Source organism: Ambystoma mexicanum, chromosome 5p, assembly GCF_040938575.1.
Source record: "Ambystoma mexicanum isolate Mex_15411 chromosome 5p, UKY_AmexF1_1, whole genome shotgun sequence".
NCBI classification, from domain to species: Eukaryota; Metazoa; Chordata; class Amphibia; order Caudata; family Ambystomatidae; genus Ambystoma; species Ambystoma mexicanum.
This window is the reverse complement of record NC_090930.1, coordinates 1,205,862,800-1,205,888,432: the sequence shown is the minus strand read 5'-3', so window position 1 is coordinate 1,205,888,432 and position 25,633 is coordinate 1,205,862,800. Positions and strand designations below refer to the sequence as shown.

General features: G+C 46.9%; 1 protein-coding gene across 1 annotated transcript in view; it reads right to left on the bottom strand.

The window, feature by feature from the left end:
* The window catches only part of PHLPP1 (PH domain and leucine rich repeat protein phosphatase 1), a 1,441,444-nt gene that overhangs the window by 136,220 nt on the left and 1,279,591 nt on the right, over positions 1-25,633 (bottom strand). Inside the window, exon 14 of the mRNA XM_069613677.1 lies at positions 523-639. Coding sequence (XP_069469778.1) covers positions 523-639 — 117 coding nt within the window. The remainder of the gene's footprint in view (positions 1-522; positions 640-25,633) is intronic.

Sequence of the window (25,633 nt, the reverse complement as noted above, 5' to 3'; positions counted from 1 at the left end):
TCATCCCCCCAGAACCACCATCCTCTGCCAAGTCAACCCTGCAAGCTGAAGACTCACTGCAGGACCACTCTGGGCAGTGGACCTTTAAATGCAGAGGCTGCAATGACCACTGCATCACTCTGCAGACTACCTTTACACAGGGGTCAGCATCCAGATCGACTGCACTGCTTCTTAGCTTGGTTAACTTATTAACTACTGCAACCAAAGTCAGCCCGCTAAGCACTAAGCCATGGCTCACACCTCAGGCACAGGCTTTGCTGATCAGCCCAAAACCTTACAGGTGTGTAATAAACATAAATCAATTACAAGAGGATGTGAGCAAATATCCCTTATAAAAAGGTGGAGCCATAAGGGGAATCAGTGACTATGGCAGCTCTCACTAATGTTCACAGCTATATTTCACATGGTGAAGGCACACTGCCTGGTGATGCGCTGCATATAGTAACAGTGCACCTGCTCTTTACCAAACTATCACTGGGCAGTTCACCCATCATTTTTGTAATACATTAGTTTCTGACTTACTTGTTTTTGATTCCTGATGCTTCTGTATAGCCGTGACTCCAAACAGCAGGGGCGCCAGAACTGTCACTTGCAGAAAATCCAGCAGAGGGCTGGTCAATCTTGAAGCAACGGATGTTACTGTTGTGAGAAACAGACAACCTTTAGAATAACGAACACTAATGCACACAAGATCCTTTTAAGCAGTACAAGATTCTGAAGCAAAGTTTAAGTGCCTACATTATAACATCACTAGAAGAAAAGATCTAGCTAAAGAAATATCATCATCTAGTTTTCAAAGCTAGTATACTCTGCAATATTCAGTTTGGTGCCTGAGATCCAATGAGTTTACTCTGGGGCTGGCAAAGTGATACCTTTTGAGAAATAATTGTAAATTTCCACACTTGATAAGTGTTTGCAATTCTTGTTGATTTGTCAATCTGAGTTCCATACATTAGTTGTCACTTCTGTAACATACATATTGGTATGTCAAGGTTTTTCATGTATTTTGACAAAAAGCATCATGCTTTAGGTTTTGCTAGTGCCGACACGTGTTTCAACCTGGGTAAATGAAAATGGTTGTACTGAGTAGTATCTCGGCCCGGCTGGGTGTGGATGTCTCTCGTGGTCTCGTAGTGATCAGCTTAGTGAAGCGATGATCAACGCGAGATTGTCGGCACTAGCAAAACCTAAAGCATGATGCTTTTTGTTAAAATACATGAAAAACCTTGACATACCAATATGTATGTTACAGAAGTGACAAATAATGTATGGAACTCAGATTGACAAATCAACAAGAATTGCAAACACTTATCAAGTGTGGAAATTTACAATTATTTCTCAAAAGGTATCACTTTGCCAGCATGTAATCAAATAGGTACACAGGATCCTATTTATATGTACCACATCTTACTCCACCAATAGGAACATAGATTATATTATAAAAGAAGGATAAGATGGTAAACTTTCTCTACTTCCACCCCTCCTTCTCCCCCAACGATTAGACACCTCTGACAGATTCTCCGGCACTACAGGTCTTGACAACATAGACTGCGTGCAACATTCCAAATTTCAAAAAACATTTTTGTTTAATACAGAATATTTAAATTAAAACATAAGATACTACCCACACCTAACACAGTGTACAAAACTACCACTAAAACCTACAAAATCTAAAAAGCTAAATTTCAAATAAACCACTTACAAATGGACACAGACGAAATCACATATCACAGTACATAGAAAAAACCTAAATGTGTCACTAAAACAACATATAATCCCAACATGTTTCTGTTCTTTAAAGCCCCTTTCGGGCGAACATTCTTCAGGGGAACCTTTAAAACATCCACTATTCTTCTCAACACCGTGTTGAATGGGTAGTTTCAGGCAACCAGCCTGCAAAGAAGAGAAACAGAGGAAACTAATCAGATCCCCAGGGGAGGGGGTATTACCAAATGTAAAAGTGGAGTTGACTCAGTCAAGAGAACAATTCCTCAAAAAGTTTTAGAAATTAAACCAATTAGATTTACCTTAATGTGGTGAATCTTCAACGCACGTCTGTAAATGACAGATAGGCTAATTTTTCTTCATTGAAAAACCAAGATACTTCAAAAGGCGTCGCAATCCGCCGAAAATAACGTCACACCTAGAAAGGACACATCACACTACCAATGAGCCACAGATCACTACAGGACAACAGTCATGAATTGTTCAGGATATATTAAATAAAAATTACCTTCGCGCAAGTGAAGCCACCCACAACGTGGGGCAAGGGGAGGAAATCCCTTGTAATGACAACCAAGTCTGCAGATGATTACAAAAGAGGACGCAGAACCAATCTGTAATATAAGAAGGGCGGTCACCAACCATCTCAAAGAGCATTAAAATGCACCGATACACCACGGCTCCCAAATGTGTAAAAAAAGGGAAGAAAAGAAACCATTTCAAGCCCAGCCTAGGTCGTGCATTAGAGCTCATGCTTCCAAACAGTAGTGTCATGCACCAGCGGTCTTCACAGCCATTAAATGTGTAAAAACATACTGAACGTGACCAAGTAGTGAGAGATAGTACACAACACCTCAACGTTCAGTAAGTAAAAAACTGCGAAAAAGGGATAATAGCCACCAACATCACTAAAAGTAATGTAGCTACTAAAGTTCAAGAACAACATGCTCACCTCTAAATTAGGAGAAACAAACTCCTCGCTAATGGCTCGCGGGGTTTGAAAGAAGACCGTGCAGCACCAGCATGTGGTTTCACCAAGTGCAGCAAAATGCTCACCACTTCCTAGTAAACACTAAGAAAGGACTATACTTTTCGATTAAATACTCGCCGGCAAGAAAATACAGCGGCCATCGTTTACATGCAATCTTCCTAGTGAACACTAAGGAAGGACTACACACTTCAGTTAGGTACTAGCCGGTAAGAAAAAACTAGCGGCCATCTTTGCATCAAACCACCCAACAACAAGGGGAAGCAGTGTTGAGAAGAAAGTGCACTGGGGGACACAAAACCATTCAAAAGAAATCGACAGCATTGCAAAAATCAAGCAACAGACATATGCAAATTTTTGCAAATATAGATGGCGCAAAATAAGGAAAATTCAAAAAAATTCAAAACACAGCCAAAATTGCAAACAATAGTCAGATAGCAGAAAACATTTATGTTTGGCTGACCAGATGCCAATCAATACTCTCATTGAGCCTATATTATGTAGGCAAGACTAACAGACAATGTAAAGTCCGTATGGTGGAACATCGGAGCTGCATCAGAAATCAAGTCATTTACAGACGTGCGTTGAAGATTCACCACATTAAGGTAAATCTAATTGGTTTAATTTCTAAACCTTTTTGAGGAATTGTTCTCTTGACTGAGTCAACTCCACTTTTACATTTGGTAATACCCCCTCCCCTGGGGATCTGATTAGTTTCCTCTGTTTCTGTTCTTTGCAGGCTGGTTGCCTGAAACTACCCATTCAACACGGTGTTGAGAAGAATAGTGGATGTTTTAAAGGTTCCCCTTAAGAATGTTTGCCCGAAAGGGGCTTTAAAGAACAGAAACATGTTGGGATTATATGTTGTTTTAGTGACACATTTAGGTTTTTTCTATGTACTGTGATATGTGATTTCGTCTGTGTCCATTTGTAAGTGGTTTATTTGAAATTTAGCTTTTTAGATTTTGTAGGTTTTAGTGGTAGTTTTGTACACTGTGTTAGGTGTGGGTAGTATCTTATGTTTTAATTTAAATATTCTGTATTAAACAAAAATGTTTTTTGAAATTTGGAATGTTGCACGCAGTCTATGTTGTCAAGACCTGTAGTGCCGGAGAATCTGTCAGAGGTGTCTAATCGTTGGGGGAGAAGGAGGGGTGGAAGTAGAGAAAGTTTACCATCTTATCCTTCTTTTATAATATAATCACTTTTCCAGCGACAGAGTATAATCATTGGATCTCAGGCACCAAACTGAATATCACACTAACCTGGGACAACAGGAGCTTTGTCCTCCTGAGATCTGCATACAGGCAGCAGACAAACATCGGAGAATGCCTACACAGGAATTTTGAGCCAACAAACCAATAGCGTGGGGATCCATAGTTCCCAAAGGCTCCAACACCCCTACTTTACTCTGCAACGTTAATAGGGTTTCAATTGCTGTATCCAGCATCCATTATGCATGCTCCTGAAATCAGGAAGGTCACCTTTACATACCCTGTTCAGATTAAAACACTACTGCCTTCTTCCAGTAAATTATGGTTGACCTCAATTCTTCAGCAGCTTTTTAAATCTAATTCTTTATTGGTATTTTAATATAATCACTGTCAATAAAATCTTAGCACTTCTTAAACATTTCATTAGAGTGTTGGTACCCACCTTTGTCTACTGCCTTTTTATCATATATCTCCCCAAATCATTATGTTCAGCTTCCATTCCCGGTTCAATCCATTCATGTTCGTATGCCCTGCGCTCCCGATGCCTAGTGTGGTTCAGATCCATCCATTCCATATTTTCAAGGATATCCTTTATGGTTACAGACTAGCCCGTCACATTCCCTTACCATAGCCATTCAGGCTTTCCATTTCATTATTGTGGGGGTTGAGGGGGCGGGGTTATTGAATCCACTAGGCTGCTATATTCCTCTTGGCCACTATGAAGGCTATTTTCAGGAAGGTTTTTATGTTCTTAGGGATATCAGCTATAGACCACATCCCCAGTAATAGTGCCATGGCATCATAGTCAATCGTTGGATCAGTTACTGGGGTAATCTCCTGCACCACCCCCTTTCAGTATCTTTGAAGTTTATGGCAGCTCCAAACTATAAGTAAGAGTGTCACTCTCTCCGTTTGGCAAGTGGGGCAGTTAACATTTTTCTCGCTTTCCATCTTACTCAGCTTCACTTGGAGTAGTAAATCCTATTTATGCAAGTACTTGAATTGAATTAAACAGCGTTTCAGTGATATGGCTACTTACAATGGGAATTGTACGGCTTCACGCCAATCAGCATCGACTGATCCCAAGTCTTTCAGGCTTCTTAATGACAGGTAAAAGGGATGATCAGGCCCTGGCTGCTGATCTTGATCTCTCGATCTCTCTCTCTCGATCTCTCTCTCTATTGATCTCTCTCTCGATCTCCCTCGATCTCTCTCTCTCTCTATCCAGTGCTATGCAGATGACAACTCATTTTCAGGCTCCCTTCCACCACCTCTTCTCCCTTTCTCATCTCCAACTGTCTTTCTGCTATCCAGGAGTGGTGTGCCACCAAGGATCTCTACCTTAATGCCAGTAAGACTGAGATACTCCTCATCGGCACACCTGCTCCCTCCTCTCCTGTCACTCTCGGGCCGGCCTCTCTTGGCCCTCCTCCTGCTCCCACTTTTGAGGCTAAAAACCTTGGGGTCATCTTCGACTTCTCACTTTCCTTCTCTCCTCACATCTCGGACGTCTCTAAAAAGTCACACTACCAGCTGCACCACCTAAGAGGTATTCTTCCTTTCCTCTCCTTCCTCCAGAAGCTCACTGTCTCCAGAGCTCTGGTTCTTTCTAGGTTGGACTACTGCAACAGCCTCTTCCTAAATCTGCCTGCATCTACTCTCTGCCCTCTGCAACTCATCCAAAACAGGACTGCGAGACTTGTCCTTGGCCTCAAGCCCAGGGATTGTTTCTTTCCAGGACTGAAATATCTGCACTGGCTTCCAGTGGGGGCGAGGATTAAGTTCAAAACCCTCTGCATTGTCCACAAGGCCTTATGGGGTTTGGGGCCTCAATACCTTCAACTCTCTTCCTAAATATCTTCCTTCTCAAGCTCTTCGCTCGTCTGCCTCCAACTCTCTCAGGGTCAGTCGCTTCTCCAAGCAACAAGTTGGTGGTAGATATCTTTCTTCTGCTGGGGTTTCCCTCTGGAACAGCCTCCCTGCCTCTCTGAAACTTGAGGAGAACCAGCTCTGGTTCCGGAAGCACCTCAAGACCTTCCTCTTTGCTTCCGCGTTCTCTCCTCCTCTCCCCTGCTGATCTGGTTGAAACTGCACTGGTTACCTGGTGACCCTCTGATCTTGGGCCCAGGTCCCCTCCCTGCCAGTTGCGCACCTGCTCTGCCTCCCTGGAAACCCTGCACACAGGGACTGTTCTGTATCTCTAAAGCCCCCTACCAGCACTTGACACCCGATGTCTGCACTTACCCTTGCACTTGCCACCAGCTGACCACAATTTATTTATTGGCTTTATTTATTTTACTGTTATCCTATTTATTGCACTGCCCTCTCCCTCTTTCCCCCCCGCATTATTCCCTGCCACCCTACCCTGTGCTTGTGTGATCCCAATGTCACCTGGCCTAGTAAGATAGTTGTCTTTCTTCCCCCTCCCTTGCCTTGTCGCGCCTTGAAACACTTGTGCATAGGCGCGTTATAAATGCCATATCATACATGGTTGACACCGGTTTAGTTTGCAGCTCTGCATCAAACATGTTTCTGTCTAGGGGAGAGGCATGATGTAGGGGGCTTCCAGTCCCTAAATGATCTCTCAGTGTAGGTCACAACTGTAGAGCTCTACAGAAATCTTTCTGCTGTATGCCACATTTCCTCCTAAGGTCTTGGAGTGGCTTAAGCTCCGATCCTTTCAATACTGAGACTACAGTCTTAATTCTTTTATCAACTAAGATTCTGGATACCTTTGACATACACATTCTCCCAGAGTGGTGACAATGTTGGCTTCCCTTCCAAACCTTATCACTCAGTGGATTGAAACCAGGAATACTTAACCGCTTTACTTCCCATGAGGACCTTACATTGCTTTTTCTCATTATGTAGCATGCTCTGACAGCATCTCTTCCAAATTGTATTTTAATTCATTATTTACAATCCCCTTTTTGTTTCCTGCCTATCCAACCATTTACTATAGCTACTTGGGAAGCCCAATAGTCGGTGGTTTGGTAACTAGAGACCCCCATCAGTTGGGAATTGTATAATGTTACCTTAACTGAATGTTTTTTTTTGCCACAGGAAGGAATGGAGAGTCCTTTCCATCCAGTCAAGCCTCTCGATTCTGTTGCTTGTCGGGGCGTTCTGTATTACATATAGTTTAGGAAACTTGGTAATTTTATATATTGCTACCCTTCCAGGTAAGGAGAAAAACGGTCCAGTGACTTACGATGCCAAATCTCTAAGAGCTGGAACTAAGTTCTTTTTCATTGAAGTGGCTCCCCCATATGGACAAACCCCTGTGATATTTGAAAACTTCTGTTACTTTTAGAGGGAATCCTCTTTTCTCAGTTTGCATGTTCCTGAAGACAGGGTATTGAATAGATTTGTCCCAGTTTATCTTTAGTCCAATGTCTCTACCAAATTCCTATATCACTTCCATCCCCCTTAGGACTGATCCGTCAGGTTGTGTTATATAAAGCAGGATATAGTCAACATATAGCGAAATCCTTTGCTCCCCACTCTAAATCCAGACATTCTTTGATCTTGCCTTATCTATTTTGATAGAGTTTCTATTAATTAGCGCTGGCAGGAGGGGTGAGAGTGGGCATGCCCGTTTAGTTCCCATTCAAAACGGTTTAAAGGGAAAATTTACTCAGAAATTGTATTGTCCCAATCGATCAGGCATGTCTTTTTAAGCATAGTGTAATCTATCTTAAAAAAATATTTCCTATGCATCTTACCTTAGTTTTCCTCACATTTGCAGATTGTAATTGTTTTTTTATACAGCGCCTATACACAAGTGGAGTGCTTCGAAGCACACCAAGGCGGGAAGGGAGCAAGAGAATACAGTAATCATTCTTAGGTCTTGAAGTTTCCGAATGATCTAAACAAAAAATAACTAACGCACTAGGACTGACGGCATTTCTCCTAGTGCAAGCGCATGAAGTGTTACAGCCGCGACCAAGCAAGGGTGGCGAGGGAGGGAGAACAAGTGCGCCCACTCCAGAAGGGCTCTGGGTTAAGTGGAGAGAGGTTGCCCTGCTCATGGAACGTAGGCTGGAAGTGCAGTAGTGCTGAACATAGTGCAGAGGCCCGGAGGCAAGTGCAAAAGACTGGCGGAAGAGCCTGGGGCCTGTAAGGCTCTGGAGATGACCCAGGCAACTAGACCGCAAAAACTGAACAGTTAGGAAGAGAAGAAGGAAAGAGGCTGGAGAGAAGGAAAGGAGGTTAGCAGGGGAGAGGGAGAGTGGAGGATGATGAGAAGAGGAAGGTCTTGAGGAGTTTCCGGAGCTTAAGGTGCTCCAACTCAAGACAAAGAGGCAGGGAGGCTGTTCTAAAGGGAGACACCTGAAGAGGATAAAGATCAACCCCCAAATCTCCGTTTGGAAAAACAGCTCACCCACAAAGAGTTGGAGGAGGAGGAGCGGAGGCCTCTAGAAGGAGAGTATTTAGGAAGAGAGCATTGTAAATAGTGCGCACTCCAGCCCCAGAAAGCCTTGTGGGCTATGCAGAAGGTCTTGAACTTGATTCTTGTAGCCACCGTGAGCCAGTGGAGGGATTTCAGCGCCAGAGAGATGCAGTCCCTGGTCTTGAGGCCAAGGATAAGTCTTGCGGTTCTGTTCTGGATGAGTTGTAGAGGACAGAGAGTAGAAGTAGGAAGATGGATAAAGAGGCTTTTGCAGTAGTCCAGCCTAGAAAGAACCAGGGCTCTGGAGATGGTGAACCTTGGGGGGAAAGTGAGAAAAGGTAGAAAACCTTTGAGGAGATGCAGTTGGTAGTGGGACTTTTTTGAGATATCCGAGATGTGAGAAGAGAAAGAGTGAAGTCGAAGATGACCCCTAGATTGTTTGCCTCATTAGTCGATGAGGGTGCAGGGCCAACGGAGGCCGGCCAGGGTGAAAGTGGGAAAGCTGGAGCAAGGGTCCCAATGAGGATGACCTCTGTTTTACTGGCATTCAGGCAGAGATCGTTGGCAGCACACCAAGCCTGAGTCAGGGAAGAAGAGGAGGCGGCCGAGGGTAGCCTGAAGGAGAGATGCATGTCCTCCGCATAACACTGAAAGTTAGAGGTAAAGGTAGAGTTCCTGTGGGCCAAGGGGGCCATGTAGACATTGAAGAACCAGGGCGAGAAGTTGGATCCCTGGGGGACACACCAAGTAGAGAGAGTGATAGAGGAGAGAAAGGACCCAAGTTCCACCGGGAAAGGACAGTCAGAAAGAAAGGAGGCAAGCCACAGCAGGGCCTGATCTGTGATGCCCATGGTGTCACAGACGTGAGAACAGGATGTTGTGGTTTACCGTATCGAAGGCAGAAGAGAGGTCAAGAAGAATTAGGACAGAAGGAGAGTTAGAGTCAAGGTTTGAGAGCAGGTCTTCACAGGTGTTCTGAAGATCTGTTTCCGTGCCTCTGGATGCTCTAAAGCCAGACTGATGGTCATGAAGACAACCAACAGATTCAGTGTGCAGGGTAAGCTGAGTGATAGCCAACTTCTCCCAGAATGATGGAGATCAGGCGATAGTTTGCCAGAAAAGAGTCGTCGGCCGAGGGTTTTTTGAGCAGCGGGTGCACAAGAGTGCTTGAGAGGAGTGAGAAAAACTCCAGGGGCAAAGGAGAAGTTGCAGAGGTCGGCCAAGGCTAGCGCGAAAGTGTAAATGTTGTCCTTGATTGTGTTGGAGCGGCAGGGGTCCACCTGTTTGGAAGAGGCTTTCAAAGACCAGACTTGTCGAGAGATCTCCTCAGGTGTAACAGGGGAGAGGGAAGAGAGAAAAAGAGGGTGAGGGATGGGGGTGGTCGAGGGGGGGCTCACAAGGTGTTGGTGCAGGAGGGGGTGCAGAAGGGAGAGAGGACAGATGTCCTGTGTTTTGGCGGTGAAGTGTGCAGCCGGGGCCAAGCAACGTGCCTGGGTGAGTGAAGTAGAGTATGCGGCTGCATTAGAGTTGGCCAGTTCCCAGCAGAATTTGAAAAGTTCGCCGTGTTAGATGCCGTGGAGATGCAGACTTGAATATAGACTCTTTCTTGGAGCGGATTCAGCGTCCATATTGCCTTTGAAGAAGGCTGCAAGCCAGTTTGACAGTGGGTGCGCCTGACGATCCCCATTTGTATTCTGCTGCTCTGCAATTGAATTTAAGGGCAGCTAGATCGGAGTCATACCAAGAGTTGCACTTTTTGGCAGGTTTCAGTCGGACCCTCATGACAGGGGCAAGAGTGTCAAGAGTGTTGGAGATGGAACCGTGAAAGTTAGAGAGGGCTGTGTCCGGGTGGGAATCAGCGGTAGGAATAGAAGGAGGCAAAGGCAGCCACTGACAATCTTTTCGTGGGTCGGATGAACTTGAAGGCAGGAGGCGCGGCATGGTGTGCCAGTGCTAAAGGAGAAGAGGGCTTCAAGTGAGAAGAGAATGATCAGTCCAGGAGAGTGAGGTAGTGAGAGGAATAGAAAGCGGGATGTCTTTGGAGATGAGAGCATTCAAGGTGTGGCCAGCAGTGTGTGTTGGGCCAGAAGGTAGAATGGAAAGAGAAAGGGAGTCGCACAGGTAGCGGAAAGGTCCTATAAGAGTCAAAAGAGTCAAGATGGATGTTAAGATCCCCCAGCAGGAGGAGTTGGGAAGAGAAGGAGAGGAGAGAAGAGGCCAGGTCAGCCCATTCCGAGAGGAAGAGGGTGGACTGGTTTGACGGCCGATAGAAGGTGGCCAGGGTAAGAGCGGAGACAGGCAAGAGAGAGAGCCTGCAGACCAGGCATTCAAAGAAAAAGTAGACCAGAGTGGGAATGATGGAAACTGGTATCCACTCAGGAAAGATCAGGGCTACTCCACCTCCTGGCCTGCTGGGCCTGCGCTCAGAGGATCTTGTAGCCTTCCGGGAGAAGTGTCAAAACTTGTGACAGAGCGGTTCTTAAACCATGTCTCAGTAAGAGCAAGAACATCAAGGTCCAGGAGTTCAAGGAAGTGGCAGATGTTAGAGGAGTGCTTGAAAGCAGAGCGAGAGTTTAGCGTGACAACGTAGAGCAGATTGTCACTTTGGAAGGATTTAAGAGGGGGGGTGCAGGGGACAGAGGTCCCGCCCGTAAGCGTCGAAAGTGCCCGAGAGATAGAAGTAGGAGTAGGGAGAGGAGGTGTAGATTTTAGGGATGTCAGTGAGGAGGGTGAAGGCCAGGGAGCCAGGACAGTGGTAGATGGCAAGGGAGCCAGTGTGGCAGGGGCTGCAGGAGGCAAGGAAGCCCCAGATGTGGCAGCAGTGGGTAGCCAGGGCACCAGAGTGGAAGAGGCTGACAAGGTTGTCAGTGCAGTGCGAGTAGGCAAGGGAGCCAGTACAGTTGAAAGCGACAAGGAAGCCGTTGTGAGAGCGGCGTGAGGTTGGTAGGAGGCAAGGTAGCCATGGTGGGCATAGCTGGCAAGGGAGCCCAGGAGGAGGAAAGAGGAAAGTTGATAAGACGAGGAATAAGCATATCAAAAAAGTAGTATTTGTGTTTACCTTTGTACCAGGATGGTAACATTTTGATAGACATTTATGATGGCCCTGGTAGTGGAAAAGAAGGCAAGAAGGACCTCCCAGCCACCATTTATGTATGAGGAAGATTAAGGAGAGAGCAGAGCGATCCCCATAGGTCGGGAGAAGGAACGTGTGTGTGTCCTCCTTGAGTGTGTCCTCCTTGAGTTTCTTCCTGCCAGACATAGTGAGAGGTGAAGGATAGGAAATGGAGAAGCAGTTAGAGAAGATAGGGGAGATAGAGAGCGCCATAGTGAGGTGCACAGTGTGGTACCCTTTTTTTTATTTTTGAAAAATACTTTATTGGTTTCCTATTAATCAACATACATTGCACCAAAACACGGTGCACAAAACAAAAACAATTTCTAACTTTCCTCCCTCCCAACGCCCCTTAAGAGCCTGGCAAATCTACAACATCCTTCATCTAACTTATGATCGTTACTCTTCTTCCTCTGTCTGAGGAGCTATCCGCTTCGATTCTTCTAGTCCAGAGCCTGACAGTGATGCAACCAATTGTAGCCAGGCTGTAAGCGTCTCCGCTTCCTCTTCACCCTCTCTGCCCACTGCTTCCCTCCACACCGCTGTTTCTGCATCTGCCCATTTCAAGAGGTCCCACCACCAGACTTCTGCATTCGGCTTCTTGCTTGCCTTCCAGCCCATTGCTATCCTGCGCTTGGCTAGGATATAAGCCAGGTCTTTGAGTTTGCTCACATGCTTGAGTTTGCACGGTCTTGGGACCCCCTGACCCCCAACATGCACGCCCACAAAGAGTCCAATTCCAGTTTAATCCCCTCATTTGCCAGGAGGTGTGCTACTTCTTCCCAATATCTCGCTATTTACGGGCATGCCCAGAACATGTGTACCATATCCCTGCATTCACCTCCCCACATTTCAGGCATTTCTGTGTAGTAGCGTTTGTGAACTTAGAAATGTTCTTAGGGGTCATGCATGCTCTGTGGGCAATATATAACTAAATTTGTTGTAGTCTTACATTCCTTGACACTTTCTTGTGATATCTTTGCATCCTCACCCATAGCCCATCACTTATCTCCCCTCCTTCACAGTCCCGCCTTATCTGAACTACTTCCTTTCCAACCTTGCACATCATTATTTCATAGATTCAGGAAACCTCATGGCCTCCTTCTGATACCGCCTGAAACATTTCTATGGCAGCATCCGGTTGTTGGGTCAGCTCCACTTTCGACCACATCTCCTTCACCATTGTCACCAGTCTAGCATATGTAATATATTGTCCACTATGTGAGCCTGTGTCTTCTCTCAGTGTATCAAATTCTATTCTCTCCCCCTCTTGCCTATGGTTGCTACACCTACTGGTTCCCAGTGTTCTCTAATGGTCCTCCTCAATTGTTCGTCTACGCCCTTCAGTGCAACTAAAGGCACCTGCAGGAAGCACGGTAGCGGGCTTCCCATCAGTCGTCAGGCTCTGTGCCAGATCTTCCTCCCCAGGTCCAGCAATGTCGACCCCTTTCCCTTCAGGAGGTCAGCCACCCACATCCACCCTTTCAGAAAATAAGGTGCGCACTCCGCCCTCAGCAATCTAGACTCTGGTGTGGTGTCCTCGGATAGCCATTTTGCTACATGTTAATGTTAAAGGATATTTGTACCATGCACTATCACCACTGCAGTGGTCCCCTGGCGCTCTGAAAAAGGGAAAGGGGGAGTGAGTTAGTGGGAATGAGCTGGAGAAGTGCATGACAGCAGTGATGTGCTGTTGGCAGCTTCAGCCCAGTGGGTCCGTTGGCTGGGTTTGTGGTGTTTTACGGTCGGCAGTCGTGTGCTGTTGTGCAAGTTTATGTGCGGTTCGTTTTGTTGTTGCAGTGTAGTGAAGTTTGTGCGATTTGCTGCGTTAAGGCTTGTGGTTGTGTTTGGTTCGAGTTTGAGAGGTGTAGGCAGAGGAGTGAAGTTGTTAGCGGGTTGGTTATTGTTGCATGATTGCACGCTAGGTCCATGAGCCCTATATCAGTCGTTGAATTGCTTTCCATCTAGATGTGGCGCATGGTAGGCTAAAGAATTCCTTCTGTGTGTGCACATGCTAGTATTTACAATTCTACCCAGATGCGATGCAGGCTAGGTTGGGGATTCCAACTAAGTGAGGCACATGCTTATTGAAGCTGGCTTGCCAGGTAGTACACCTCGAAATTGGGCAGTCTAATCCCTGCTTGATCGTACAGGTCCTGCAATTTCTACAGTGCTATTCTGTTCCTGGAATTGTGCCAAATGAATCCCCAGCATATACCCTGTAGAAGAACCGTTTTGCTATCATGTATAGGACATTCACAAATAGTGTGGTACGCTAAGCAGAGCAGTAGAGGTACGTGGGAGGAATAGGCAAGGAGGAAGCAGGCACACAGGGAGACACACATAGGACTGGGAGGAAACAATGGGAAATGAAGAGGGTGAGGGAGCACATAATAGACCAGAACAGAGGGCAGAGGGAGTAACCAGTCAGCGCATTTCCACAAAGGCAGCATGTGCACACAGCTAAATATGTTTTTTTTTTCCTAGCAACAAAACAATGCAGGATGTGCACAAATACGATGTTTTCTAGCAACTAAATAATACAGGCTGCGCACACAACTAAACATGATTTTTTGTGGACAACAGGTATTTCAGTAAAGCAGTACAGAGGTGTAGGCAGTGGAAGTGTGAGCACAGGTAGGTAGAAAAAGTTATTGTTTATGACCAGGTACTTTGAATGTCAGGAGTGGCACAGGCACAGAGTCAGGAATATGCTGCAGGCAAACAGAATCAACAGTCCATACTTACATGATAGCCGAAGGGGAACCCAAAGGTCAAGGGTTGATGGATGAGGAAACCAGCCTCAAGATGCATATTGCTGGTTGTCGAATGTAAGGGAGGCCGGCTTCCGCCTGCCGGTGTTCTCGATTGGCTAAAGTACATTGCAGGCAGCCAATGGGGAGGCCAAGTAGGCTACTATGGGAAGGCCCAAATGCCCATTTTGAAACATACACTGTCCGTCAGGGCGAAGCATCAAACAATGACAAATGCCCCGAAAAACATACAAAACCAGCAAGGATGCGGGTGCGTGCGATTTGATGGGAAATTGTTGAAAACAAATCAGGCAAATTAGCACGAGTTGAGAGCTCCACGGCAAATACTGCAAAAAAAATGCAGTTATCAATATTGTATTTTTGGGATTTTTAGGAGCAGATGGGGATTGCTGGACAATTGCTAGAGCTCAAATGGGCTTACCTTCTGGAAGATGGTCGATTGAGAGTGGATGCTGTGGGGGTTGGTCGTAGCACCAAGACTCATTTTTCTGTTGTAGATGCTAAAACAACGGGTTGAACGCCGCCATCTTGTGCTAATCTTATCCGTTCATACACTGCCCTAAGTTCAAGTGCCCTCACGGCAAGAATATAGATCGCCCGACATTCAAACTGACATCACTTGTCCAAACAATATGCTCCACCTATTTACATGACGTTCATGGCCAGCGTAGCCCAACGTACCCTGTCATCAACCATGCCATAATGTTACCTAACGGAGAACCAGGAAGATAAACACACACATCCTATCACAGCGCAAAACTTTGCTTTCTTTTCACAAACAGAAGAAAACATTTATTTTGAAGAAAGCAATAGTCTGCAATGTTAAAAGTACCTTTATTTTTTACATAACGCTCAAAACAAAAGCTGTCCACCAAGATATTTATATATTTAGCCAACAGAAGTTATAGCTAGCGAACATCACATGCTTCGAATGTTTCATACAAGTTCCTCCTGAAACGCTGATTGCATTCAGCGATCGATTAATCCCCATGTTTAATTTCTTCTCACTTCTTTGTGTCCTCCGGTTCCATCGCTGATTCTTTTCCCGAACGCACATGGTGTTCCATTATTCATAAGATAAAGAATTGTTTCAGTTTCAAAATGCAACGCCTTAACATCAGCTTGTTTTTACATCATAAACGCTGACAGGTTGCGCCTTATTGCTGCAACCACTGAAGGACATATTGGTCGCTGGAGATTGCCCCACATAATGTTAATCACAGAAGTGCTGTTGAATATCATCATCCAATGTTAGTGCATTTAATTCAAGGACAAAACAGTGCCAGCCTGTATTCAGCGATCTAAGTAAGCGAGGGGTAGGTTACGTTTTGGAGAAAGAATGCCACACAAAAGAAAATACAGCATAAGGCCTTGCTTCTGATACGTGGTTTAGAAAACTAAGGACAGCTGAAAACAGCCACCTACAATATGTGCCTCAACAGGGGAGCGAAAACAACAGAAAATGATGTATTGCCGTTAGCTCTAGGGCTATCTCTGCGGTGTTCGAATATGAGATCCATTCCCCATTCTCACTAGTGCCACACTCTTTCAGGGCCCAAAGCATACCACTGCTCTAGTCTCCAACGAACCTACAGACTTCGATTACTAAGCCCCTATTCACCCTTGATTCGTCTGTGCGCTACCTACATTTCTGGCATATATTGTACGCCTCTTACTATAATTCCTGCATGTCCGTTCATGCTCACGTGCGCACCTGAAGCAGCCCTGTGTACCATAAGGCGATACTAGATGAGATTGCGTGCTCGCACTACATGTGTCTCCCGTGTGTTTATTCTCATGTCAAGAAGCCACACCACGAGGTGGGGCATTAAAACACTGTATTCATACCTATTGCATCTCTAGCCTTTTGTCACACTTAAAGTGACATTCTGCTAGCCGGAAATTCAATGTGGTATTTATCTAGTTTTTATTTTATTGAGCGTTTGTAAGACGCTTTACATGACAGAATTGCGTTTCAAAGCGCCACAATGCTTGATGGGAACAGAACATGGGAAATAATAACAATGGCAAAAGAGTAATATACTGTCGCTGTCCTACTAGGCCTTGTGGCATTTGCCTGTGCAAGTGCACTATGCAGAGGTGCTGGTGAAGGGGATGGAAGGAGGAGCAGAGGGGTGGACAAGTGCTGGAGGAGAGCCTGGGAGGGAAGTGCCAAGGGGAGCCAAGAAGGAGGACCTCAGGTTTGGTGCTAGTACAGGTGAATCTCAAGGGAGGTATGTGAACAATCAAGCCAGGGACCACAGGGCAGTGGAGTGGAGGGGTGCTGGTATTGACTTGGAGCATGATCCTGGGATCCTCTGAGATTCAAAAATACATCAGGGCAAATTGCGGTCTCTTCCGACCGTAAAGCATTCGTAGCATCCCTAACCGTAGGGTTATAGTAGTTCACAAAAGACGGTTACTCCGGGGAACAATTCTACATTGGGTTTGATTACCCTTTTTATTTCATTTGATTGCAAAAGTCCTAACCAAAGGACGCTGGATAGTAGGTATATCCTGTAGAAAAAGGAGAGAGACAAACACCCGTTGAGTCTTAGATTGCTACGAGATTGAAAAAATTTTTGGGCAGCTCAATACAGTGTTGTCCATTCACCCTGATAGGGCATTTCTTTTCCAATAGGACACTAACCACTGCGATCTATCCCCCAGGGCTCATGCATGCCTTAAAGGCCACAAGGCCCTTGCCTTCCCTTATGGTGCTTCCACGACGAGGTTTTTCCTTTCCCATTCCAACACGACCTGTGCAATCCTGCTACAATTGTGCAAACCTGGGTGAAGAGTTTTCTCCACGTGAGAGGGCCTGTTTTCATTGAGCGTATAGACCAGTCAGGCACCTGCTCCCTCGTTTTCTTACTTTCATTAGCCCCCGTTTTCTTACTTTCATTAGCCCCCGAGCTTCATTTGCCCTCACCAAATTTGAGCAGTTCTATACAGTGATGCTCACTCACACAGACAGGGCCCACCCTTCTTTCTCCACCAGATATCCACCATTGTGATCTATCCCCAGCTCACGCAATAAGTCACTATGACTTTGCCTTTCCAAATGCCATTTTTTTTAGACTAATTGGCACCACACAGCCCGACTACGTGGCTTGTTTATCTTTACAACCGGGCACGCCTCCGCAGGATCACGTGACTTGCGCACACCCATGACCACACCCATAGACATTGGATGTGGCCAATGGTGACGCACGCACGGATCCCGGCGCGATAGATGTGATTCTAACTTTGGCGTCTATACACCACGCCCTCAGTTAGATACACGGAAGCGGCTTGCACTCCCTCCGATTCACAGAGACGGCGAACACCGCGCCAGCAGACAGCCGTTTCTGATACTGAATACCCGGTAAGCAGTTTTCTTTCCTCCCTCAGAGGACCGCTAACTTTAGGCCACACGAAGGCACTCCATGGACACATTATACACCAGTCCCATGTGCATGGTTTTGAGCGACCCCCTCTTTACTTTCTGTTTCATCCTGAAACGTTCGTCCAGCTGCCGTAGTAACTCACAACGGCGGTTTGCCTTTATGTTTTTCCGGCCATATGCTGGGGATTGTTTGACCATAGGCAGGGCATGTCTGTCCATCAGGCCATTGCCGTTACCCCCCAAGCATCGGTAGCGCTTGTCTAGCAATAGACTGAGTTGGCACCCTACACACACCCCCCCCAGGACAGTATTCTCCTTGTGGTTTTCACTTTCACGCCACATTCATTGGTGATGTGGTTGTTTTTCCCTTAACACCATCCACTTCTCCCAACTTGGGATTTAGGGTTCTAGCGGTACATTTCAGCCCCCCAAAGATGGGGCTATGCTCTTTTATGCAATGAGCATTTATATTGAGTAATAATAACTATATAGACTGGATCTAGAATGGTATGTCATTATGTATGATACTACATTGCCAGAAGAGATATCTGATGACTTCACTCTGCAATGTTTTTTCCCCTACCCTTTTTGTCCCCCTCTGCAGGTTTTTACGATAGAGCCTGCCGTGGCGTGCACAAACTGCCCTACACCCGAGGGTGGTATTTGATTAGTCCACCATCTAAACTACTTTTTGTCCTGAAGAAGATGGTTCACAACATCTTTTAACCATCGAAACCGGTCGACCTGACAGTTGTGGCTTCTCCACAACTTCACAAGATAACTCCTGAACAAAGAGGAGGGATCCTAATACGAAAGATCACAACCCAGTTATTTATGGGTTTTTTAGCACCTCAAGTGCATAAGGAGCATTGCATAGCTTCCAAAAAATCACTATAGAAGTGATGATTCTCATCACTTGGTATTTTAACAATTCTTTTATGTAGACAATCACCCGCATGAAATAGATTCTTTTTGTTTTTTTTGGGTTAATAAAGGTCAACAGGAAATCCCAATATCTCTGAAATATCTTCATGCCAGTCACAAGACGTTTATGACATCACGACGAAAAATGTTTTCAATCTCGTAGCAATCTAAGACTCAACGGGTGTTTGTCTCTCTCCTTTTTCTACAGGATATACCTACTATCCAGCGTCCTTTGGTTAGGACTTTTGCAATCAAATGAAATAAAAAGGGTAATCAAACCCAATGTAGAATTGTTCCCCGAACTATCCTCTGAGATTCAACATGATCAGGCCACCGGTCACAGCTGCAGTGGGGTGATTAGCGGTGAAGCAAAAGAGGAATGGTGCGAAAGAGGGCCTTGTGGATGATTAAGAGGTTCTTCAATTCTATCCTTGCAGCCACCAGGCGGCAGTGCAGAGATTTGAGGACTGCACAGATGGGGTACCTGGGATTGAGGGCAAGTATAAGTCTTGAAGCAATATTCTCTATTAGCTTGAGGGGGCAAAGGGAGGAAAGAGGAAGATTGAGAAGGAGGCTGTTGCAGTAGTCTAGCCAGGAGAGGACCAGAGCTCCGGAGACATTGAGCTTCTGGGGGAAGGTGAGAAAACGAAGAATGCCTATGAGGAGGTGGATCTGGAAGTAGGACTTCTTGGTAGGGTCGATGATGTGTGGGATGAGGGAGAGTGTGGAATTGCCACTGAGTTTTTGTGCCTCACAAGATGGTTGGGGTAGACGGCCCAAAGAGGGTGGGCACAGGGCAGGTGGTAAAGAGGGCACAGGTGTCCTGATGAGGCAATTAGGAACATAGGCCTATGTTCGATTACAATCTGAATTTGCGCATTTGGGATGCCATCCTTTTCACCACTTTCCATGGCCCTTTCAGAAAACATTTACTCTAGGAGGAACACACCTCCACTTCGTACAGATAAAAACAAACTTTTATTGGTCATACTTATTCCATCTGCATCGCCATATCCACAGATGACATTCAGCGCGGTCGCCTATGCTTCCATGATATGCATCAAATTTTAGAACAATGGCTCATACGTCTGTACACTAATTGTCAAAGTGTGCTGAGTGTCTTAAGCTCAGGTGTTCGTGGGTGGCTCCCATAGTAAAGATTACCATCCAGTGCTCGACTACAATTTGCTCTCATGTATCGCGTAACATGGAGGTTTAAATTACTTACCTGTAACTATTGTTCTCTAGCATCGTTCTGACATGGATTCACATGCTCATGAATATTCCCGGTGTCAGGCTGGGAATCCTCAGTAAAAGAAAAAACAGTTTCTCTTTCACTTTAAAACAGTATTTCTCCTCTAAACCAATCACTGTCCTCTGGGTCATACTGCCCCATCCAGTGACAGTCCTCTCGTTAAACCCCGCCTCTGGCAGCCATCTTCAGATTTGGTAAGCACTTAAGAGTGGCAGTATGACCAAGAAGAGACGCAGAGTGGCTGGAGGTAGGGTTTGCATGTAAATCCATGCCAGACCCAAGGTGGAGAACAGTACTTACAGGTAAAACAGTACTTACAGGTAAGTAACTTAAACCTCCAGCATGAGGTCTGGCATGGATTTACATGCTCATGAATAACAAATGCACAGCAGTACAACATTACACAACCACAGGAAGTGGCAAGGCTCAACAGAAGCAATTAATTCTTACCTCTGGAACAGACTCACCTCAAGTGAACAGGTTGCATAGCACTGCCTGGCCGACTCTAGCCTCCTCCCTGGAATCCCTGTCAATGCAGTAGAACTTCGTGAAGGTGTGCACCGACTTCCACCTAGGAACCCTGCTGATGTCTAGCAGGGGCATACCAGACAGGAACGCCGTTGTAACAGCCATCGGCAGCAGCAGTTGGCTTGCCAACCGATGGCAGTGCATGATGCAGCCAGAGAGCCATCTTGAAATGGAAGCCTTGGACAAGGCCTTCCCATGGTTCACAAGACCAAAGTTCACAAACCATTCAAAAGTCTCCTGAAAACTCTTCATGCGCGCCACGTAGAACTTCAAGGCAGGAGCAACGTCCAGCGAGTTTAAGGCCCTCTCCGCTGGCGACAAAGGTTTCGGGAAGAAAACAGCCAACACCAAAAGGTCATTGAGGTGGAATTCCAATGGAACCTTCAGCATGAAACAGGGGTGATTCGTAGAAAGTCAGGTACGGTTGCTTGTAGGATAGGGCCTGGATCTCACCTACCCATCTGGAAGAGGTGATGGCCACAAAGAAAGCTGTCTTCCACATGAGAAACTTTAGTGGGGCCTTATGCATAGGCTCGCAAGGGGACCCCATGAGCCTCGTCAGAGCCACGTTGAGTTCTCATGCAGGGACAGGAGCCTTCACCGGCGGGAACCATCGGAAAAGGCCTTTGAGAAACTTTTTGATGAGAATGTGGGACTACATCGAGGATCTCCCCGGGGAGCTGGTGTAGCGGGAGATGGCCGCCAGATGTACCTTGATGGATGCGTGAGCCAGTCCAGCTTTGGTCAATGACAGCAAGTATGGAAGGACGAGGAGGCATGACCCTCAGAGGGGTAATATACTGTGATTGGCACCACGTAGAAAAACGCTTCCACTTATGGCTGTAGAATTTCAGGGTCGATGACGCCCTGCCCTTTTCGAGGACCTCCCTGCAGTCTGCTGGCAACTCATTACCTCCTAACTCTAGGGCTGCAGGAGCCAAGCCTTCAGGTTCAGCGATCCCGGATTGTGATGAAGGATTGTGCCTCCCTTTATGGTGAGCAGATCCGGAACCACCAACAACTTGACTGAAGGAGATGCCGATAGGCTGAAAAGGCCAGGATACCAAATCTGCCTCAGCCACACCAGGGCAATGAGTATCATTTTGCATTGACAGTGTCTGAGTGTGTTGATGACTCGTAACAGGAGAGAGAATGGAGGGAACGCCTGCAGAAACAGCCCTCCCCACGGGAAGGAAAACGCACCCCCTCACCCCCTCCCGCCCCTCCCAAGCTCCTCAGCTGGTGGAATCTGCAGGCAAACGTCTGGCATTTGGAGTTCACCACCATGGCAAACAGATCGATCTGGGTCTGCCCCCATTAAGGAAAAGGCAGTCCACCTGTTCCTAACGAAGCCCCCACTCGTGGCAGGAGAGCAGTTCCTTGCTGAGGGAGTCTGCAATTGTGTTCTTGACCCCGGCCAGGGAGAGAGGGACAAGGAACATCCCCCATCCGACGGCCCAGTGCCACAATGCCTGAGTTTCCTGGAAGAGCACTGGGTATCGAGTGCCCCACTGCTTTCTGATGTAGAACATGGTGGTGGTGTTGTCTGTGAAGATCCTCACTTTCTTGGAAACGGTAGGAACTACTTGAGGGACCAGAACACCGCCCGTAGCTCCGGGATGTTGATATGCAGATCTTTCTCCTCCTGCAGCCACAGGCCTCTGGCATGCCTGGTGTGCCCTCCCCAATCTTCCAAGGAGGCATACGTGGTGACCGTCTCCTGGAACGGGGGATTTTGAAATCCTGTGCCTTGGGCGATGTGGGAACGGACCTCCCCCCACCACTATCGCCAGTCGGAACTCTTTGTTGGGAGGGATCTTGTCCGTGAAACTTCCGGACACTTTTATCCAACGGGCATCCAGGAATTCTTGTAGGGGGTCGCATTTGCAACCTGCAGAGATGGACAAGGTAGATGCAGGACGACACCATGCCCAGTAATGGCTTGATGGCCCTCATCATGGCCGTCTTCGCAGACAGTCGTTGCACCTTTCCTTGAATGGCTGCTAGCGCCCCCTCCAAGGCAACGGCAGCCAAGACATTGGGCCTCATTACGGGTTTGGCGGTAGCCATGGAGCTATTAGCTCCATGGCTGCCGCCAAACCAGGCTCCATTACCGGGTTCCCAGAATGAGGAATTACCGGGCCATTCCGAGTTCGGACGGCTCGGTAATTCCTCCCTATCGGAACCCGGGCTCCCATAGGGCTCAATGGGAATGGGAGAGGGAGCTAACAACGGGCCGATTATGACCGGCCAGTTGTTAGCTCCCTCTTCCCCTCGCGGGACCCGGTAACGACGCCTGGTTTTACCAGGCGTCTTTACCGGGTCCCGTGAGGGGACCTCGTAATTTGACGGAACGGGTTCAACGGGTCCGCCTCCATTAGCAGAGCCCGTTAACCCGTTCCGCGAACCTTGTAATGAGGCCCATTGTGTTGAGTCTGGCACAGAGAAACAGCTTATTCTGCGATGGCTTTCAGCAGGACTTCGGATAGTCGACGGATAATCCCAGATCCGTCAATAGTTGGACGGTCGCCTTCATTTGTTCGTCGGCCAGCTCCCGCGAGCAGGTGAGTTTTACCCATGTTAGGGAGAATTCTCTGTTAAGGCTAATTTCCCAAACCTAGTGAGTGCCCCAGCAGCTTTGCTGGATTTTTGGGGTTTCTTTTTTTCTCCTGCTAAGAGCGAGACTCTTTCTCCCACTCTTAGACATGATTTGAGATATCCTTTGACTTTGTAATGTGTTTAATGGGCTATGGGGTCTTTTACTCCACAGGGTTTCATGTATTTTTGGTAAGTGTGTTACACAGCACCCTCAGTGCAGTAACACAGGGGTGTCATAGTGACCCCCAAACATAGACTCCATACCCTGGGACTGACTACTGTCTCCCAGGGCATGTTAAGTCACCATTGACTTTACTAGTCTTAAATTGGGAACAGAACCAGTACAAACCATCATATTGTGGAAGTACTGGTAGGGGTCATTAGATTGCCCCTGGGTCTGTTTTTCGAGGGGGCACTGTGCAGTCCCCTCTCGTCGAGTTTCTGGCTGGTGGCAGTGGTTACCATGCGAAATATTCCACCGGAATATTTCCTATGGGATTTTCCCATTCATTTTAAACGCACTACTTTTTGGTGCAATGTTAAAGATACCACCGGGTTATTTATTTAATATTTATTCCCCGGTTCGGTCTTTTTGCCAGGACTCTGTTTTAAAATGGCGTTTGTGTTCGCCTCTGTAACTCCAACCCAAGTCGAGCCCTTTGTTCCACTTTTTGGCGGGGTTCTCCACAGAAGCCTCCAAAAGTGGTGCCACTCTGTCTGGGTCTACAGGATGTGTGGGAGGGGGGTTTAGGCACCCTGGACTGAGTTGCCTCGACAACTCAAGTCGCACTCTCGTGCGATTGGCCCAGTGGTGAGCCGCCCAGCTCACCACTTAGCATGTTTGAGTGACAGCTAGGGCTGATGAATGGGGGTTTTCTGCAATAAAAGCAGGGCTTTGGGGACTGGAACTTCAGAAGTCACCACAGGACCAAAGAATCCGAAGAGGGAGAAGCTGATCCGACCTGCAACGATGACACCACCGGTGGAGCCCTGCTGAACCGTCTCGCCACTTCCCAACGACAGAGAAGATCTTCATCCTGGAGAGTCTTCTTCCTCTGAGCTGGTGGGGATAACCAGTTTGCCCCCTTTTTCACCTTCCTGGATCGACCCGTGGTCGAATCGCCCGTGCCAAGCACCCCGGCGGCCGGATAGCCACGCTTCACCACTACCGCGAATAAAAGGGTAGTACCTTTTAACCGGGAAACTCCGCGGCTGGTTTCTTCCCTGGCAGTGCAACGACCTCCAGCTTTCCTACACGTCAAGATCTCCTCTTCCCCTGGACGAAGTACCGACTTGCACCCGCTGCCAGGAACAACTGCCCCCTGCTGGAGCTTTCTCACCCTTTCAGGTACTGAGTCCCGCCTGGTCTCCCTTGCAACAGACTGTTCAAGGTGTCCCGTAAATCCTTGACTTTCTACCCTGGGGTGACCTGGGACCTACTAACTAACTTTTCCTAACTTGAGCCAACCCTTTTTTAACTCTTTGCAACGACTCTTTAAAGGTACTATTCAACTGTGTGATCTTGGACACATTCCGCCTTGCTCTCTTCAAGAGTGGGCCTGGCCTATGACTTTCTTGCTCCTCAGTAGACTCTGCCTTTTCTGACTTGCTCTGGTTCTCCTAAAGTGTTAGTATTGTGAATGTTCCTAATTCTGCCTTTTTCCCTCCCTTTTTAATGAACTTATTGGAGTGCCATCTTAGGTTAGGCGCTCACCTCTGTTTGAAAATAAGTGGCGTTTTAACTAAGACTTGTTCAATAAGTGATCAGGGATGTATATATATTAATAGTGACTGTTTTGAACTTGCTTGCCATATTAGTGTTAGTGTATTTTACAAATGTGTTTTTAAATAAATAATTATATACTTTTATACCCAAGCTCTGGTCAGTGTTTGCTTGTGCTACTGTATTTTGGTACCTGTCTTGTATACTCTATATACTGTCTAACTCTTCTTGAGAGAAGTCTGGCTGCTCAGCCACAGCTACCAGGTAAATCTGGGTGGTACAGACTGCTACCAATTGGGTTTACTGCCAACACCTGTAGTCTTAAGCCTTTTGCAGTGGTCCCTAAGGGAACTGCACAGGTTTCTGCCTAACAACCCAATCGTCCAAGTACGGTTATACGTGTATGCCCTGCAGACGTAGATTGGCCACCACTGATGCCAGGCATTTTGTGAACACTCTTGGGACTGACTTCAAGCCGAAAGGTAAGGCCTTCAAATGGTAGTACTGGCCTTGCACCACAAAATGTAGAAATTTCCAATGTTTCTTTGGTGACGTGGAAATATGCATCCTCTGGGTCCAACGACGTCAGAATATCCCAGTGTTTCAGTTGGCCGATCACTTGCTGCAACTTGACCATCCTGAATTTTTGGTACTTTAAGTATTTGTTCAGACGTCATCGGTCCAGGATGGGCCTCCAGCCCCCTGTCTTCTGACTAGAAAGTATCTGGAATAGACTCTGGAACCCCAGAGCCGTTGGGGAACTAGCTCCATCACCCCTTTCCGCAGCATGGCTGGTACCTCTTCCAGAAGTTGAGGAATGTGCTGCTCCTGACGGGGAGCCTGCGGAATACGAGGACACCTCCATTGGAATTCCAAGGTGTGCCCCTGGGCGAGAGCTTCCAGCACCCATTTGTCAGTGGTAATCTTCCTCCACTCGTTGGTGAAACTTGTCAGCCGGCCTCCCAACAAGGGTGCACAAGTGGTGGCCCGACGTCTTGGCTGGTTCAGGCTTGG